General features: G+C 38.8%; 1 protein-coding gene across 6 annotated transcripts in view; it reads left to right on the forward strand.

Moving 5' to 3' along the window:
• The window catches only part of LOC117432092 (synaptotagmin-12-like), a 64,268-nt gene that overhangs the window by 25,437 nt on the left and 17,700 nt on the right, over nucleotides 1–21,131 (forward strand). For 5 of the 6 annotated variants that reach the window (XM_034053546.3, XM_034053544.3, XM_034053547.3 and 2 more), the window contains 3 exons: nucleotides 11,698–11,758; nucleotides 16,696–16,889; nucleotides 17,928–18,317. In XM_034053546.3, coding sequence (XP_033909437.1) covers nucleotides 11,713–11,758; nucleotides 16,696–16,889; nucleotides 17,928–18,317 — 630 coding nt within the window. In that variant the 5' untranslated portion in view covers nucleotides 11,698–11,712. Of the gene's footprint in view, nucleotides 1–10,975; nucleotides 11,051–11,697; nucleotides 11,759–16,695; nucleotides 16,890–17,927; nucleotides 18,318–21,131 lie in introns of all 6 variants that reach the window. The other variant, XM_059002207.1, reaches the window with a different exon arrangement.

Here is a 21,131-nt window from a genome sequence, read left to right on the forward strand (position 1 = left end):
TCCCAGGTGGGGGACTCTGCTGTTGTACCCTTGAGCAAGATACTTTACCTAGATTGCTCCAGTAAAAACCCAACCGTATAAATGGGTAATTGTATGTAAAAAATAATGTGATATCTTGTAACAATTGTAAGTCGCCCAGGATAAGAAATTAATAATAATAATAATAATAATAATAATTCAATATTGATAAGACCAGTATTGTGAACCTTTATAACTCTTATTTCAAACATACAATTAACCCTTTAATAGTTTACCATAGATTTACAGTGCTTACCTGTGCTTTACCATGCTTTTCACAGTGCTTTATTATACTTTACTATTAGGAACTTTTATAAGGGTAGAACGTATTAAAAGTACACTTATTTTCTTTGCTGAGAGCAGTGTTTTACATTTTGAATTACATTAACTTATTGGAAAAACTATTTGGGTATCTTTAAAGACGTTTCTTAGCTACTTTCACAAGTGATAATTATCAATACTGAAACAGTGTACATGGTTTCATTTTCCTTCCGGACATCCAGGTGTTTGAATAAATAAATGACTGCAAGACTGTAACTGCACTTGAACGGCAGGGAACATGTTCGCCTGTAATCCAAACAGTCTCAAACAAGCCCTTTGAGCTCCTACGCAGTTTTCGTAAAACGAGTGTATGGAGTTTGCATCCCAAATTCAAACGTGAAGCTCTATAAACTGTGGCGCTCGGCTAAAAAAAAAAAAGAATGTCCCTGCATTCTCAGCTCGCCTGCATTCAGGAAGTTTGCTCTGGTTATTATCAATGTATTACTTGCTACCCAGCTCCTGGTCCAGGCCCTGGTACTCTCCCGCCTAGACTACTGCAACTCCCTCCTGGCTGGCCTCCCTGCGTCTGCCACCCGTCCGCTCCAGCTCATCCAGAACTCTGCTGCTCGCCTGGTGTTCTCTCTACCTCGCTTCGCCCACGCTACTCCACTACTCCGCTCGCTCCACTGGCTCCCGATCACCGCTCGCATCCAGTTCAAGACTCTTGTACTAGCCTACAGATGCCTTGATCAGACTGCACCCAGCTACCTCCAGACCCTCATCTCTCCCTACACCCCCACTCGACCTCTCCGCTCCGCCTGCACTAGAAGACTGGCTCTACCTCCGCTACGCTCCCCTGCCTCCCGAGCCCGCTCCTTCTCCACCCTTGCTCCGCAGTGGTGGAACGACCTTCCTACAGATGTCAGGACTGCCCAGTCCCTGACCACATTCCGGCGCCTCCTTAAGACTCACCTCTTCAAACAGCACCTGTAGAACTCCTCTGTTGTATCCTGGGACACTATCACCCTTCATTTAAATATGCTTTATTTTGCTCTTATCTGCCCCCTATTTTACTGCATTTAATCCTGTACCTCAGAATATTGTAATCTCCCAAGTGTTTAATCTGTAGTATTTTGTACTTAATCATATCCTGATGTAACTATCACTACTTAATCATATCCTGATGTAACTTTCACTATTATCTGCTGTATTATTGAATTGTGGTTTGTCACACTTGAGAATTATTGTATTTCTTGTTCTTATTGTATGACTTATATTGTAACACTTGAATGTATTTGTATTTGCTTGCGATTGTAAGTCGCCCTGGATAAGGGCGTCTGCTAAGAAATAAATAATAATAATAATAATAATAATAATAATAATAAAGTTTCAGATGCACTTAAGCTTGTTGCCACGGCATTGCCCTGTTTTGAGCGCGACATGGATCAATAGAAGCAGCAGTGACTGTGCTAGCTGATTGGCGGCCCTAAGATGAAATATTTTTTGGGGCCCCCCTCTCCTTTATGTTGTAATTGATTGTTATTATTCTGACTCTGATTCGTAATTATAAATCTGTACGTTATGAAATGAGTTCAGCTAATACAGCAAAATGTGCGCCCGATTTTCTGAAAGCAATTGTAAAAGTTAAGTTGCAAATCTAGCCAGAGACAACGTAGGTATGGAAAAGAGAACATATATATATATATATTTTTTTTTTTACTGAAACAACTTAGGAAAATTAGCTGGAGTTTATTTGCAGTTAGAAAAAGTGGAGCACATTTTGCACTGGAGCAAAAAGCTTTGAAAGTTGTCCTGTAGATGTTTCTCTGCTTCATAACATCATTCTGGCTGCGTTCTTGTATACAGAGCAGAACAGCGCAGCCCTTCAACTCATTTGTTGTATTACTTAATCAGACATATGGAAACTCAACTGAATAAACAATGTATTACTTGCTTTCAACAGCAGTGGATTTCTAATTAAATTCAAGACTAACTTGCTTTCTGTATTTGGCTTGATTACATTTATAACATGAATAGATATCAAATAGGCTGAATACACCAAGTTCAGTTGTTTTAAAAACTACGTTCTGATCTTGTCAATACATTTTTAAAATTGGTATGAAATTATAACATAACTACTCAGCCAACGTCAAAATATGCATATATAGAAATAACATTGTCTGTTTTTAATTTAAAAGTTCAAAATTTGAAATGTGGATGTAGGTCTTAGTACAACTTAAAAAAATAAAAAAATAAGCAGTTAAATTAAAAACCTACGCTTCAAAGTACAAATCGTGTTATAAAGAGTTGTATTTTTTCTTTGTTTGATTATGGTGATAAAAAAATTGGATCGACTAATGAACAAAGCAGACAGATTTGTATTAGAATGCCACCCTCAAACACATCACTGCCAGTTACTGGCTTCTTTAAACTGGATGTCACTTAATTGTAGAAGGCAATTACACTGGGTACTTTTTGTGTGTAGAACTGGGTTTGTGGCCAGGTTACTTAAGTTTGTTGCTACAAGTAAACATACCCAAGTATAGTTTATGATCTAGTCTTGCACTTATTTATCAAGTGCCTTGGAGAAGGTCCTGGATTGGCTGATCAGCATTTAGCTACAGTGCCCACTATGGCATACAATAGTCTGGAGTATCTGGGATATGATCGAGCATCAGATAAATAACCCAAATGTATCAGCTAAATGAAGAACAATGACTAAGATTAAATGTATTTTAATGAGTAGGCTCCAAGAATTATCATAGTGTACATGTTTTTGATCTAGATTGAATGTATGATGTGATTGTCTTTTAGAGTGATGATATTTTTAGGAATGTGAAATTACTGCTGTCTGATTCTGCTCATCTTGTCGGGACACTCTTGTAAAAGAGGCCTCGTCTCAATGGGTTTTTTTTCCTGGTTAAAGAATGAATAAATGAAATCAGATAAATAAATAAATACATGATTGGCCTTTCTCACACCTAGCCAATCAGAATTGATAGAGGTGAGACGTAAACACTCTCAGCTCTCCTTATTTATTGAAAATAAATACATATAACGAAGTCTCAAATGTCGAAAGTGTGGATTGCTATTTGTTTTCTGACTGGGTGACGTGGACTGATGTGAACTGAATCTGTGCTTGTTTTTAAATGAGTACACTACTAGAAAATTCAAAGTTCTGGTAAAAAAAAAAGAAAATAATCCCTCTTAATCAGGGGCCCCTTGAACTTCTTCGGGCCCTAAGCAATTGCTTAGTCTTTTTAAATGTCCAGTACACTCTGCCACTAACAATATCACATGTGCATTTATTTATGTATTTATTTATTTATTGGATGGTGGCAGTGGTTTTGTAAACTTTTATCTTGCAGGGTGTGCTATAAACAAGCTTACTATCTTGATAGGCACATTTGCAAGTTTGCTTTCTAGCACTGCAATTTTAATAAATACATAAGAAATATGTTCTCTCAGATTGAATCAATTACATATCTGCTTCTTAAAAGGTATTTAGGCCAAAAAGAATGATGACTGACCATCTGGTAATGTGGACAAAACGGTACTGTAGCACTTTTGACGTGTGTGTGTGTGTGTGTGTGTATATACTAGGCTGGTTACAAACGGCTTCGGGGGACTGTTCGCAGGTAGAACACTAAAAAACTTGTGCAGCTCTAAACTGCCCTGCTTTGACCTGGACTGAACCATTTCAACAGAAAAGGATAGTTGTTTATCTTGTTCTAGAGCAGTCTTTTTTTTATTTGTATTATTTTTTTTTTATGACTTCTAATTTTAGTAAAATGATATTATATGTTTAAGTGTTCTGTGACTTATTGTCTATTCATGGTCGTGGCCTGACAACAAACAGCGTGCAAGAAGCTACTCAAACCTAAACTCAAACCTAAAAACTAAAATTGTAGAAAATTGTAGTCATAAACAGTTAGAAACATATATGATACCCCCATTGGAAAAATAATTATGGGAAAAGCAATAAACCACTGAGCATGAAAAATGCTATTGCTGGAAATGTAAGGAGCATGTGAGTACACCCCAAATGTGTTATGAATATGAATAATGCATTTGATTTCGCACCCACCCCTAGACCCCAGACCCTAGCTTCTCACAGAATTAACTTCTGTGGGAAGTCTGGATTAAAGACAATTGTATTGTGAGAGAACCCAACTCATACCCTATTCTGTACTGATATAGAAGACTTTCATTACATTTTTTTAGAACTCCATGGATAACTGTTTTTTAGACATTCTTCTAAATTGTTCTTATTTTATTTATTATATTTATTTATTACATTTATGTAACGTTTTTCATACAAAGTATCACAAAGCACTGTACAGTACATAAAAAAAGCATTTACATTTACACAATACATTTGTATAAAAGTCCCCAGTCATGTCACACACGCACTGCTAGATATTAAAGAACATATTTATTAAACAGTATATTAAAAAAGTTAAAAATGTTGAAATTTAAGTGTTACATTAAAACCCACAAAGATAAGAAAGCTGTTTTATGAAAGTATGTTTTCAGTCGACTTGTAACAGTCAACTAAACTGTAACAGTCCCAGCTTCCCTGACGAAATTAGGCATTCCATAATTTAGGGGCTCTGCATGTAAAAGCCCTCCCTTCCCGTGTTAATTTTGTTGACCCTAGGAATAACCAGCAGCCCCGCATCCTGTGATCTAAGAGTGTGATTTGGATGATACGGAGCCAGTAACTCCTGCAAATAACTAGGTGCTTATCCATTTAGGGCTTTATAGGTTAACAGCAAAATCTTAAAATCTATTCTATACTGCACAGGGAGCCAGTGTAAGGAGGCAAAAACAGGGGTAATATGTTCACTTTTCCTGGTTTTAGTCAGAATTCTAGCGGCTGTATTCTGACAGCACACCTTTTGGGATACCAGAGAGAAGTGCATTACAGTGAACAATTCTAGATGAAACAAAGGCATGCATTAGTCTCTCGGCATCAGATACTGAAATAATTGGTCTAAATTTGGCTATATTTTTCAAATGGTAAATAGATACTTTTGTAACTTCCCTAATATAAGTCTCATATGACAGATCAGGATCAAAGATGACCCCCAAATTGTTCATTTGTAATTTAAGATTTAATGAGAGATTACTACGGTCAAGCTCTTGTAATCCCACATGTTTTTGGTTGGTTCTAGCGTAACCTCTGTTTTATCTGAATTGAGACTTGATGTCTGCAAGACAAGCAGCAAGTAACCCCAGCAGAAGTATTTCCTGGCTTTAGGGACAGATTTAGCTGCATATCATCTGCATAGCAATGGAAGTTCACTCCTTGTGTGTGGGTAATGTCACATAACGGTAGCATATATAAGGAAAATAACAAAGGACCTAGAATAGAGTCCTGTGGAAAACCGCAGACAACTTCAAACCTTTTAAGATTTTGCCTCCCCAACAGACACAAACTGAAATCTATCTGAAAAATAAGATTTGAGCCAGGATAGGACAAGGCCAGACAGTCCCACTGTCACAAGACAATTCAATAAGATGGATTGGTCTACAGTATCAAAGGCAGCACTTAGATCTAAGAGAATTAAAACTGATAGAAATCGGCAGATCATTTACAACTCTGACAAGGGCTGTCTCGGTGCTATGTGCAGCACAGAATCCAGACTGAAACTTCTCAGATACACCATTAAGAATTTTTTTTTGTAATTTAATTTGCAACCACTCTTTCTAGAACGTTATCTAAGAATGGTAAATTGGAGATTGGCCTATGGTTATTCAGGACTTTAGGGTCCAAATTGTGTTTCTTAAGCATAGGCTTTACCACAGCTACATTAAGTGCTGAGTGAACTATGTCCGAGGAAAGTTAACCATTTATATTTTTTAAATGTGGGTATTACTAGCACCAGAAACCTATTTTAAAAGTTTTGTAGGAATAGGATCAAGAGGGCATGTGGTAGCTCTCATATGCTGAGCTAGCACTGTCAGTTCTTGTAAATTAATCAAAGAGAAAGTCTCCATAGCAGCCTTAACAGTTCAAATAAGTAATATTGCGCTAGAATCCTCCTTAATAGAATGTGTCTGTATAATCTGATTTTTGATGTCCCAATATTTTATTTTTAAAAAAGTTTAAAAAGTCATTGCAGCTAAGAGAGGAGCCAGTGTCAAGGGTGGGACGATTTTATGACATATACATCTCCAAGACGCTGTCAGTTAGATGTTCCACCTTACTTTAGCTGATGCAGAGCACTGTGAAATAAACTATTGTTGAATGTAGACTGAGCAACAATAATTTAGGTAACAGGTTGCAACAAAACTATAAACTTTATGAAGCTTGACTGCCCATCTCCAGAATGGTTCTCTGATTGGAAATAAAATGTTCGCACCCTCCACTGGATGCGAGCGTCTTAACCACTATGCCAGGCTCCTCGCTCTTCATGGTCGTAGAGCTTTTAACCTTGCTTCATCTAATTTCACAGACAGGACAGAGTCTGTAGTAGCAGTGCATAGCAAAACACTGCCCGTAAAATACAATGGGGTGCAATTGTAATGATCCGACTCAAAATACAAACACCTGCTCTTTTTGCGCCCCCTTCCATTGTATTGTTGTATTTAGTGATTTATATATCCAAGTGCGAGGAGTTTTAGATACTGCTTGTATCTCATAAGTGTTATGGAAAATCGAACTCTACCCTTTATTGGCCTGAGCAATCATTGTTGCTCAAGTATTGCATTTTTCTCTGTCTTTTTTGGCTTTAGGCTTGTCTGGATAATACTAAGCGTCAGCACTGAACAGCTTCATTCGTTCAACTCGAATCGTTTGATTACACGACCTTTCAACTCTGTCAGCCCCACCTACTCTACAAATATACTGTTACTGGAGCTGGCAGAGTTCAGTGGTAACAGTCTCAGATGGTTTAAATGTAATGAGGAAGGCTGCACAGTGCCATCACTTGGGATTCTCCAGACAAGCTCAAAGCTAAGTAGAGATGATGTTTCTTCAGGTACTACTCTGAGTCCTGATTGAGCATTTTCAAGTTATAGATGAATACTGTATTCATGTATTGTTTCATAGCCGGCTCCAATAACTTCATTGTAGTTCTACATAAGCCTTTGTTTTTTTTGCACTTAAGGATGTTTCTTATGACAGCACATACATCTCAGTAACTTAATATCAACGTTTATTGCTATAAGGGCTGCTGTAATTTTTTGATGCATGAGAAACTTTAATGTGGAAAATGTCATCCTCCTGGGTATATTTGCTTGAATAGTAATAAAATAAATTTAGTTGAACCTATTACTCTTGTAGGTTAATTTTAATAAACCCTACAGTGTAGCCATGGCAACCCCTGCTTGAAATATATATGTTATAAGAAGTAGATATAATGCAACTTTTAATGTGCATCTGGTCTTTATCTTTGAAATATTCTCTGGCGTGGTAAGACCCCATTCATATTAAATTATATTCTAAACTAAAAATGGGAGTTTTTGTGAACCAAAAAACAAAGCATCCCCAGGTCGAATGTTTTGCAAACATGTGCAGCAGTGTAAAGGTTTCTACTGGACACGACCTGTGAAGTTACTTTATTGAGAGTGATAGAATATAGCTGTGTACCACCTGTGAAGAGACTGAAAGTGAGTGGTCTGTATCATTGATCAGTGGTTAAAACAATGTGGCAATGAAACAGCTAAATGTTTACTGGATACCACCTGCAATGTGGCTTTATTGGGAGAATTATATGTACCAACTGTAAAGACCCTATGTCTGTTAAATTATCAATGTGCTCTAACTACTGTATTTCAGGTTTTTTTTGCTCATTTGAGTTAGAATTAAAACTATTAGACACTAACACTAACAAAAACATTGAATTTGAACAATGTGCATAAAAGAAAAATGGTTAAACTGCTCAATAAAGTGGTTTCTTACAGCTGTCCTCATGACTGAAATAACGTCAGTACTCTAGGGAGTCCCTGTAGTTCAGTAGTAAGGTCAGCTGCCTGTTTGCACCTTTTGTTGGTCATGTATGATGATTATTTTTAATAAGAAAAAGCACAATATTGCATTTGAGAAAGTAATAAAAAATGACCACGTGTTCTCTCCACTGTTAAGCCTACCGACCTCATGGGACATAATGCATTCAAATCACTCAGCAGTGTTGACACTGAGAAGGCTGAATTTGTTTTGACATTTACTTAGTTTAGAGAGAGAGGCAAAGATCAATTTATTATCATTTTCCAACTCATAATGCACTGCCAGATGCACAAATGGAAAAATAGCACATATTCTGTTGCCAGATTTAGAAAAAGGAAAATTAATTTAATTATGTGTGGATTTATATGATGGTTTTAATCAGTTTCATAACAGTAACTTTATATATTTAGCTTTTTGTAATATCACAAACAATCGCCACATATTTATTTTAAAAAACATGTCTAAATACAGAGGTGCCCTTAACAGTAAATTGTCATTCTGGCTCATGTTGACCAAGGGGGTTGATCTACCCCTTTTCTTAATGGCTTTCATCAATGAACTGACCCTTCTAAAAATGTAACATAGTTAAAGCATGGCTAAATGTAATAAATCACAGTGAAAGCATGGTAACACTATGTAACACAATTTTTGTTCCTGGGTAGTAAGTGTTATTTCCTAATTGCTTATGCCTCAAAAGTATAGAAAATGGCTATTATTCCCCACAAACTTTGCTTTTGTGACCAGGACAGTGATATTTTGAAATCTACCCATTTCCAATGAGAAAACGGACGAATTTGTGTCTTTTCGTTCACATAAAGTCAGAAAAAAACAACATATGAATCCAAATTAACATGTATTTATACTAAAGTAATACAAAAATGACTACAAAAGATTTAGAAGTGAGTAGTTTTTCGAGATTTACGATTATACTGTAAATCACTTTCACGAATCAGCCCCCAAATGTAGTCTCCCATCATGTTCTCGTTATACTGTCCTTGGTAGCGACGTTCAAAGTCCAGTATATCCTGGTGGAAGCGCTCGCCTTGCTCCTCCCGAGTACGCTCCCATGTTCTCCTTGAATTTATCAAGATGAGCATCAAGGATATGGACTTTGAGGGACATCCTACAGTCCATTGTGCCGTAGTTCTTCACCAGAGTCTCAACCAGCTCCACATAGTTTTCAGGCCTTGTGAGCCCCGAACCACTGTGACAAAGCTGTTCCAAGCCGCTTTCTCCTTACTAGTGAGCTTCTTGGGGAATTCATTGCACTCCAGGATCTTCTTTATCTGTGGTCCGACGAAGACACCGGCTTTGACCTTTGCCTCAGACAGCTTAGGGAAGACGTCTTGAAGGTACTTGAAGGCTGCCGACTCCTTATCTAGAGCTCTGACAAATTGTTTCATAAGGCCCAATTTGATGTGCAGTGGTGGCATCAGCACCTTCCGGGGGTCCACCAGTGGCTCCCACTTGACGTTGTTCCTCCCCACAGAGAACTCGGTCCGCTGTGGCCAGTCCTGCCTGTGGTATTGCGCCTTGGTGTCCCTGCTGTCCCAAAGGCAAAGATAGCAGGGAAACTTGGTAAAACCGCCTTGGAGACTGTGGCAAAGCGCCCCGCCCCTGTGTGCATTTGTGTTATGTGTTGTATGTTGCGTGTGTAAATGTTGGTGTATAGATTGGTACACGGGATATAAACGGGTCTGTGTTTCACGTGTATTTAAAAAGTGTATTTAGGCACGAGGAGAGCACAAATCACTTCACGTGCTGGTTAAATGTAATATGTGAGCACGGGGTTGCACAGAATTAATTCACGTGCTGGGATTCAAGTGAATAATTAATTAGTAATTGAATCCCAGCACAATAGTATATATAGACGCACATTTCTTGCACTCAGGGTTAGGTGTTCAGAGAGTGGAGAACGGGTGAGAGAGAAGGAGTAAAATCGTCAGCGTAATTATAAATATAATAAGTGTATTCTCACCGTGTTTGTTCGTCTCCGTTTCACCTGTGTGTTAGTGTCTAGTCGTTTTGTCTGTCTGTTTATTTTGGCGTCAAGTGCCGTGTCCTGTTTTGTATTCCATTGTTCAAACCTTTTATTTGTTATTAAACGCTGAGTGCAGCCATTGCACTCGGCTCATCATCACAACCACCGTCTCTGTGTATTCCTTTTCTGGTCTGACGCCACCCACTCTGGCCGTCTTTGTGACAGAGACCCATCAGGAATGCCACCATTTTGAAGTCTCCTATGACTTCCCAGCCGTACTCATCATACTTCAAGGCGTCCAGCAAGGTCTTGATGCTGTTGTAATCCTCTTTGAGGTGCACCGAGTGAGCCAGGGGAAGAGACGGGTACTTGTTACCATTATGGAGCAGCACGGCTTTGAGGCTCCTGGATGAGCTGTCAATGAAGAGGCGCCACTCATTCTGGATACAGGCGATTCCGATTGCCTCGAACAGACTGGTCACATTGTGGCAGAAGCAGAGCCCATCTTGATGGGTGAAGAAGCTGGAAAAAGGTTGGTGACGCTTCCTCTGATCTGCGACTTGCACACTTTCATCCAACAAGTTCCACTGCTTGAGCCTAGACGTCAAAAGCTCGGCTCAAGTCGTTGAGGTCTTTTTGGTTGGGGTAGTATGGGTTTCTCTCCTCAGCTCCACCTCTGAAATTGTCATCTGGATCTACAACGTCTTCCTCGCTCTCTGACTTGCTGCTCTCTTCCAAAGACGGCTGCTCTCTCTCCGCAGGAGTGGGTACGGGGAGCTCATGGCAGTGTGGCACCGGGGCGATGGATGAAGGAAGGTCCGGATACGTGATAGCAGGTGCATTCTTGCCAGTCCGACGTTTGGAAGGGTCCACCATGCAGAAGTAGCAGTTGCTTGAGTGGTCAGTGGGTTCCCGCCAAATTCTTGGGATAGCGAACTTCATGGCTCTCTTTTCCCCTCTGTACCATCCTACAAAAATATGTTTATTTCACCCAGCACTGAATCTATCTGGAATGTTCTGGAAAATAGGTAAATTTCAAAATATCACTGTCCTGGTCACAAAAGCAAAGTTTGTGGGGAATAATAGCCATTTTCTATACTTTTGAGGCATAAGCAATTAGGAAATAACACTTACTACCCAGGAACCAAAAATAAAAATAAAAATTGTTACACGGTGTAATCATTGTAAAGCCCAGTGAGGTATGATAAAGTGTATTTAAAAAGCATAGGAAACCAAGGTAAACTATGGGAAATAACCATGGGAAATACATGTGAAAACTACTAAATTGTCATGTACATTTATGGGGTCATATTTTAAGGGGGAAAAAAGCTTTGAAATCATACCAATGTTATTTTTCTTGGTTCTCCCACGCACCCTCGAGTAAAGGCAAGCAGACCTAGTAGAATTATTCATCTAGAAGATTAAAAAATGACTTTGTAGAGTTTCATGTGTGAAATAATGTGAAAATGTTGTGTTTTTTTAGGCAAATCCTTAAAGAATGTCTTCAGTTGCTGGACGAGATATAGCAGACTACCGTATAAGTGGTGAGTATGCAAACAAAGAGAAATCCATCTGCATGTCACTATTCACAAATTAAACATCAGTGGTGATACACTTACATTTAATCCATATTAAATTGTTGCTGAACAGGCTGTAGAGTTTCCAGTAAAACGCATTAGTTACCGTTGCTTCCTCCTGTGTTGTACGTACTGCAATATCTTTTTAGACATTGACATGTCATTGACATGTCACTTAAAGAATACAGTTCTGACTTGGTGTATTTGTACTGGTTTATTGTACTGTATTGGTTCAAAGAGGGCACTTGCTACAGTATCTCAATTTGTTTTTCAAAGATTGCACCTTGAAATTATGTTCCTCCCCACGTGACCCAGTTCTTTCACAGTGGAACCCCTTAGTTAATATTAAGAAATGGCAACACGTAGGCCTCATGGTAAATGGGATGTTCACCATCTTTGATGATGCCATCAGTCATTGGGTTGACATACAGGTTACTGGAGGACAGTTCCTGATGTACTTTGCTGTTATGCAATTCAACTTTTTTAATGACATTGTGGTCCAAATGTAATACTTATTGCAAACCACGCTTTAGCTTTTGGTAGTTGTCATCCATGCTCATTCATAAACCTGTTCACGCCCATGCACAGACAAACAGACGAACCAATCAGAGAGCTGAACTTCATGAGTTGGGAAACAATGTTTTTGGTTGCGTGCAAACAGCCACAATTGCAGATTATGTTGAAAACAGATCTGTACAACTTTCACACAGCACACATGATGACAATCCTTGAACTATTTCATTGACCCAGACAATAAACACATACTGCATAAGCAATATCCACACTTTCATAAACTAGATGCAGCACAACTAAAACTGACTTCTCTTATCAGCCTAACATAAACTGATGTAGGCAAACTTCTTGGCTGCAGACATTTTGACAGATATTTGTCCGATTCAGCCAAGGGAAAACCATGGAGTGCAGCAAATGTCATTTCGAGTGTACACAGTTAGATAAGATATAATACTTGGAACAGGCTGACATTCATCAGAACCGAGACTGTATGATGGTGCAGTTTGGATTTATACCTCAGAGTGCTAATGGTAATAATAATGAAAATACTGCTGCTAGGTCACATGGGGAAATAAAAAATAAAACATTTTTTAAGTCTCTGAACTCTTTGGGCCGTTCTGGAGAAGACTGGTGCACATTTCTGCCCCCAACTCCCTTGAAGGAATTTGAGGTATTAATCATTGAGGCATTGAGGTTTATAGACTTGGCACTTCTAACCTGTGTCCTGACTGTCCATGATGATCATTATTTAAAGAGTACGTTCTGTCGTCTAAAATGTTGTATTTTTTTTTCTTTATCATCCCCTTAACGTTTTATGATGTTTGCAACTATTCTGATGTGCTCTTAATGCAATTACTCAGATACTGAGTTATGATAAGTCTGTGCTTAGGTACTTTCATCAGAGTCCAGGAGCTTCTCTTCAGTTTGAAGTTCCCTGCCATAGGCATGTTCAACACAGGCTAGATCAGCAAAAGTGTATTTTATAGAATTGGGTGCCTGTGCTAGCAAGTAAACTGTCACTTTTGATCAACACAGCTGTGCACAATAGCTGCAGATTACCAATACGAAGACACTTATCACGGCTAAATTACATTTGTCTAATGCAGGTGTGAGTACTATTGTAGACAGTTAATATATTAAAAGAAATAAGGCGATGGACCTCCAAAAACCGTGGCATTTATTGGAGGTATATTAACTTAAATGAACAATTGCGTTTATTTTAACATATAAACCTTTTTCAATATTGCACTCTGAAAATGATAGAGATTTACTCGTTACCACAAACTACCAATAATTACTCGTATTCCATTCAATTTAAAGTTCAGTAAATCGAGTTTGTTCAACAGGAGTGAAGGATTTAATACTGGGAATCCCTTCTTAGAAAAACAGTATTTATTAAGCATGCAATCAATAATACGTTCGGAAATCACACAAAACAGTTGCACATTTAATATCACATTAAAAGCATTACAAGAAGAACTGAGGATAAACAACAATTTGTTACTGACACTACAGCAAGGAATCGCACAAGGCCTGAATATTATTATTATTATTATTATTATTATTATTTGTTTATTTAGCAGACGCCTTTATCCAGGGCGACTTACAGAGACTAAGAATCGCACAATATTTGTTTACGACTGTAAGCCCTGGATATGTCGTCTGCTAAGAAATAAATAATAATAATAAAAGGCCTAAATAGGCTAGAAACAGTCAAGTTTCAGTGTGCGGGTACTTTGTGTTTCTCAGTGCCAGGGCCTCTACTTGTGGTGGATTAATGCTGAGAGCTGAGCTCCAGGTACGGTCTTGTAGTTCCTTCTTTATTTATTTTTTTAATCCAAGAGCGAGCGCAATTGTAATTGATGGACTTTATAGAAAACAAAGAGATTGTTTACATTTCCCTCCGCACACTCTGATTGGCTAGTTTGTGTTGAATGGGGCTTGCAATCTTGATTGTTCGCCCCCCTCCTTTCCTTGCCTGATGAGTTCATTATCATAATTTAGAAAAGGGAAACTTTTAAACATACATAACTTTTGCTAAATCATTCAGATTTTATTCTGAATTCCTGTTATTTTTACCATATGAAATTACATTTCTTCAGACTCCAAATGTGTCGGGATGCGACTTTGGTTAGACAAACAGTTTAATTTTCTTAGGGTTTTCTTGTTTTCTTTTCGTTGATTTTAAACTACGCTGGTTTTTCCTTTTTGCCATACTGTAGGCTTTAGTGTGTTAACCCCCCCCCCCCCTCACTAGACAGGGTAATTAAATCTCAAGAGAGATGGGCTTGATTAGCCTTTTGTTTCATGAGTGCCTGGCATATTCAGTGTAGATAGATTGTTATCACCAGGCAAAGGTAGACATATTAGATTGAATTAGATTTAGTTTTCTGTAAAAAATATACAATATCCACGATATTTGGAATATATTTGTGATGACAAAGACTATATGATCTACACAGGCAGCTAGAACAGAAAATAACTCAGTCAGTATAACTCAGTCATGCTGTATTTGATTAATTGCTTAGAGGAATGAGCTATGATAGGCTGAAATAACTGAAATATATTTAGCCTAGAAGTAAAAATATTTAGAGGGGACATGACTGAAGTCTTTAAAATCTTAAAAAGAGGCGACAAAGTTAACCCTAACCAGCGCAGCACAGAAACCAGGACCAGAGGACACAGCTGGACATGAAGTGGAAATAGACTTCGGATGGAGGATAGGACACACTTGTGCACATAGAGTGGTGAGGGTGTGGAATGGGTCACCTAACCCTGTTATTGAAGCTGAATAACTGGGATATAGGAACCAGATGAGCAGAGATGGGCCAAGTGGCCTCCTCTCATTCAGACCTTCTTATGTTCTTATGCTCTTATCTTTTGAATAATGGATGAGTTAAAGCTTTGTGAATTGGGCCCGTCATCACAAAAAACTAACTTCAGGGCTGTTTTAAACTAGCTAAACTACCCCTTATTAACACAGGATAAAAATCTGACTGCAATAAAACTCCATCTTTGAGAGCAGCTCTAATGCATGGCTATGACTAGCAAGTACCCGAGGAGGACTGCAGAAATGTATTAAAGGGCAGGGATGTCAGGAGCCTTCCCACTCTTTACCATTAACCTGATGGATATTAATTCCAGTGTTAATGGAGAAAGTGCCAGGAGTGTGTCTCTGTGTCACGGTGTAGTGGCCCACCTGAAAACAGCCTTGTCTGCCCACAGGCACTGTTCCATAATAGATCTTCCATTTTAGGTTAGGAGACCATCATCTAAATTAAAAAGCAGCTCAATGAATAATTCATCCCACTTTCCAAAGTGAAGCAGAACGGTGATTGTGTGTTCTGAATGTGTGGTTTTTTTCTGTTGCTTGTTATATTTTTAAGTAGTTGTAATATCCAAGCAAATGTTGTTTGATGAACTGAACAGTGTATTATAGACTGCATCTATCACTGAGCAGCACTACCAGTGTATTATACTGCAGTAGTATTGTAGTAATAATGCTTTGGGATGGTCTTAAAATGCTCTATATAAATAAAATGTTATTGTTACTGTTGTTGTGAGCAGCAGCATGCAGGCGTCACACAATTTAAGATATGCCATAATACTGTCAATAGAGTGTCAGATAAATGGATTTGCAGATGTTCTGGTTTTCCTGAGAATTATTTGACTTGTGATCTGGTCACCATAGGACCAAAAGGATATTGTGACTCTGGAGAGAGCCTAGCAAAGAGCAACCACACTAATCCCAGAGCTTAAAGGAATGAGCTATGAAGATAGAACTGAATCTATTGAGCCTAGAACAAAGAAGAATAAGTGGGGACTTGATTTGAAGTATATAAAATCTTAAAAAAATTGAGTTGCCAATGTTAAGCCTGACCAATACTTTAAGCGCAGCAGAGAAACCAGGACCAGAGGACACAGATGGGAAATTAGGTGGAGATAGACTTAGAACAGAGGGAAGGAGACACTTCTTCAAGCAGTGACTAATGAGAATTATTAAATGGGCTACCTAGTCATGTTGTTGAGGCAGACAAGCATAGATAGGCCAAATGGCCTCCACTTTTTTTTTTCTTATGTTCTTATCATTAAGTCTCGGCATCAAATTAGCCACACTGATGCACACTTGTGATACATTGCATGTTTTGTTCAATACTAAAACGTTTAGGAAATTAATTGGAAACTAAAACCCCTAGTAGCACGTGCTCTTTAAGTGTTTTCTGGTTGTATCCAGCGCATTCTACTAATTGCTTTACAAGTTAATTAAATCAAGTTCTGCTTAGTAATGTATTAAAAGAGTTTTTTTTTTTTTTTAAATCACAAATGTTTATCAAACTACTAATGGTTCTATTTCAAGGCCCTCATCTCTGTCTTTTTTTTTGTTTGTTTAGTGGTTCAAAGTCCGCCCGGATGGGAGGTAGGGATTTATATTGCTGGTTTCCTGGTGCTACTGGGAGTCGTGGGATTGAACTTGTGGAAGCTGTGGAGATCTGGAAGCTATCCCACCCCCTCGCCTTTCCCAAACTTCGATTTCAGGTACCTCGAGCAGAAATATGGGACTTCCTGCTCCGAGGTCAGACAGAAGGTAATTGAATAAACTGTGCCCGTGAAGCATCAGATTGCAGCAATAAATTACTGTTTGACTTTTAAATGCACAAGCACTGCAAGTAGAAATGAGCTGTTTAGATGCTCTGAATTCAACGCAGATGCTTATTGCAATACAGTGTATTTATTAAAAAGGCTTAAAGGTAATGAATTGATGCAGTAAATCTTCCCTTAAGTGCAGTGCTACTCCATTTTCAACTCCCAGGTACAGAACCACACTTGATCAAAGTACCAGTAATAATGTATTTCACATATAAATGTTTCAGCAATATTATAATCGGGGCTTGAATTTTCCGTTATTTATTTTATGATCAGTTCGGCGAGGGGTTTTATCATTTTTTATTATTATTTGGCAAAATCGGTTATTTTCAGTTATTAAAAATAAACACCACTCAAACACATACATTTTCAGTTTCTATAATACATTGAATGTGCGTTTCACTAATACATATACAAACTCGTTAGAAATCTAGATCTGTACACACATGCAAGCCAGCGCTGGCAATACATTTTATTGTAACATTTCATTTTATTATGTACAAGTTTGTACTACTATTGTACAGGACCGAAATAGGATTTGACATTTTAAAAATAAGCTTGAGACAGCAATACAATGTACAGTACAGCATTCATTTTTTCCTGTTGTATTTCGTTTATATAAATGTATATTACTATACTGATTTAATTTCACTACAGTCCTTGTTTGTACGATGTTTGTTTTATTTCATATGTAGGCTATTTGCTGCAGTGTTCAATAAACGTATTCAGGAAACCCATTTTGTGTATTGTAATGTCATATTTATGAATGAAAAGCATATGCTTGTAGTATAACGCTCCCCCCAGTATAACGCTTATTTTCCCTGTCTCCCTTTAACCGCGTTCTACCAATGGATTACTGTGCTGTAACAGGATAAGGGAACAGTAAAAACAAACATTGTCATTTGATGCTACTAATGTTAGGAAACTGCAGAGAGACATTGTGTTAGTTTTGCAACCCTCTCCATTGCGTTTCTTGCAGAGAGTGGCCGCTTCAAATCACAAGAAGGCTGCAGAGAAGATGCCTGCAAGCCGCAAGTCCAGCTTAAGGATGGATGACAACTACGAGAGCATCAACGAGCTGGGCACACTGGAGCTGAACAGAGACATGGAGCTGACTCCGTACGGGCCGATGCGCCGGTCCCTCTCCACCGACTCCCTCAGCTCCATCTCCTCCATCGGGAACAACTTTGGCCAGGACTTCAGCGTGGGGCAGGTGGAGGTCAACATGGAGTATGAGCTACACTCCAGCAGCCTGTACGTCACCCTGGTGCAGGGAAAAGACCTGCTGGAGAAAGAGGAGATCAACTTCGAGTCCTGCTTCGTGCGCATCAGCCTGCTTCCCGATGAGCAGATCGTGGGGATCTCCCGGGTAAGTGCTTTTATTTTTCATTATGAATCTAGTGCAGGATAACACTGTCTGTGGAGCTTCCCCTCAAATCACCGCAGTCAATCCTAACCGGAACACCCCGGGGCTTTAACTAACAGGAACTAGGAAATGAATACCTGCAAACTGATTCTGCCTGGCATAAAGCCCAAGACATTAAGGTGCAAGCAACTTAAAATGTATCAAGTGTTTTTTTTTTATTTTTATTGATGTATAAAATGCTTTTGACTGTTCTAGTTGCCTGCCATAGAGATGCAGTGCATTATGTAGGCTAGATCAGTGTATTTTTATTAATAAGCACCAGCACCCTCTTGTGCACAGCAAAACAAAAGGCATTGACCTGATCTAGCCAATGTTCCATACATCTATGGCAGACAACTAGAATTAAAGAGCAGCCCCTGAACTCAGGTGAAAGCACCTTAACGCAGACTTATCAAAAAGGCAGTTGAGTAATTACAATAATAAGCACTCACTTTCAGGGTCAGGGGTCATGTGGTTTTTTCAGTTTTGTTGAAATTTGGTTTAGATCACTTTTATGGCAGTGGTGGGGCTGGATGTATGTTGTATATAAATTATACACACATGTTTTCCACCCCATTTTTTGTAAGTCATGTTTTTTTTTTTACTTATAACGAAAAGTTTACAAGATCATACAGCCACTTCAGTATTTTAGTTTGATGTAGTATCTGTATTTACTTCACATTTATACTGGTGCGTCATTGTACTGTATCACCCCACTCTCTAGCAGTGTCTCTATTTCTTTGTCTTGTCAGAAAACAAAGAAACCGGAAAGGGGAATAACTCCATGGCACCTTTTAAGTCAATCAAGTTGAAATGTATCCAGTAATACACACATCAGTTATATTTCTAAAAATGTATTCAGACTTTAGTGATGGCCAATATTCAAAAAGCTCCAGCTTCTAGTTCATAATCGATCTTTACTGCTGCCTCTCTTAATGATTTGGTGTAAGCGCTGCTCTTGCTCTCTCTCTGGCTCTCTTTCTCGTTCTACCTGTATCTATCTGTTTTACAAAACAGAATCGTGACTAAAATCTAAGCACTGTCTTTCAGCTTTGGCAGTTTTTGGAAATAAATTCCACCAGGCCTGGCTCTAGCTTCTCTAAACTGGAGGGGCTGATGTATTAGATCAGGGGGCCAATAAAAACATGCGACCATGATTCCAATTTAATTAAGATTTACTTGCAGCAGGTGCAAAGAAGCCACAATAAACACATACCAGTGACAGCCTCAGTGAGGATGGAGGAATCAAGGCAGAAGTGTCAGTATACGTCTGCCTTTGACTATTTTATTTCAGATGTGAGTAAAAAGTGACATTATGATTGAGTGTGAGCTGGAGAGGCTGAAGGGGGTTTTGGTGGAGACTAGCCCACCCTGCTCACTAGCACCAGGCCTGAATAGCATTCTCTGTTTTTTACTCTGTGAAAACCTGCAATACTGGCTGCATCAGCTATTTGCAAGCCCATGGGTTGGAGAAGAAAATCAGTGTCCCCTACTGTTCACGAGCCTCCAGGATTCAGTAGCTTGGTAGCAATCGTTGCTTTGGTGGGTAATGAGAGGTCACTGGCTTGCCAGAGGGATTGAGGTAAACTAGCTAATTCATCTTAATGAGTTTTTGCTGGTTACATTTATTTTTATTTTATGTAAACTATGCAAAGTTTCAGACGACATTTTAAATACTGAAAATATGATCTTTGGATTGATGTTAAAATCCCTGCAACCATTAACAAAAATCAAGCAGATATTGATAGTTCCCATATTGATGTCGACCTTCAATCAACAGTAGCTGCCAATAGCAATGGTCAATTTAAACCCACCACAGGTTCCTGCTTCGAGTTTACCACCTGCCCCACCTCTCCAGGGGGGCTTTGCTGTCAGACTGGGATGTCAACAAAAATGAGGTAGCAGCAACTGCCCTGAAAGGGGAGGCCGACCCAAGCATGTACACATCCTGTGATGTTGTATGCCAGCTGTTTTTATTCTCTAAGGGGAAAAAAAGAGTTGTCCTGACTGGAATAATGACTTTTTTTAAAACAAATTGATTTAAATCAACTCATTTTTCTTCATTTTGAGATAAGGAGCTCACACCAGCATCTTGCATTTTTTTAACTGCTTAATTAGAAACACTATAAGTGTAAGGACAATTTGTTCACAGTAACCACTTGCTTAAAATATCATTTTAAAACCCTCCAATGGGAAAAACCACTCACTCCGAGAAGAGAATGTGACAGTCAACCCTGATGGTTTTAATTGAATTTTCTTCACAGCACCCCCAAAGCACAATTACAGTAATAACCCCCCTGGTTCTCCCGGGCTGATTCAGGCAAATCTCATGCTCCTTTTTTTTTTAATGTACTTTTTGTCTACAGTCTGGCTAATGGTTTTTTAATAAATTGATGTTTTAAACCTTGCAGAGTCACCAAGGGAGATATTTACATTTAATAATGTAAATATCCAGGTTTAGCTTCAAGAGCAAATATTTTCAAATGCCATTTTTACTTCCTTGAACTGTTTTGCCAGCTCCAGAGCTTATTTCTTTTGCATTCCCTCATTCGGGTTTGTGAGGCAGTTACTATATCCATGGTCTGAAAGGGGAGTCGCACAGTGAGGTTTGTGACCTGGCTGTGTCAAGCTGTCCATCATGGCTGGGGATTCCTCAGGGAGCATGGTATCCATGGGGTACTGGAGACACAATTGGCAGGGTCTGTTTTCCCCTCAGTGGCCAGGGGCCTGGTGAGCTGCAGTAGAACACCAGTTCCTGCGTGTAAAGAGGCAGTTAGC

This window comes from Acipenser ruthenus, chromosome 27 (assembly GCF_902713425.1).
Source record: "Acipenser ruthenus chromosome 27, fAciRut3.2 maternal haplotype, whole genome shotgun sequence".
NCBI lineage: Eukaryota > Metazoa > Chordata > Actinopteri > Acipenseriformes > Acipenseridae > Acipenser > Acipenser ruthenus.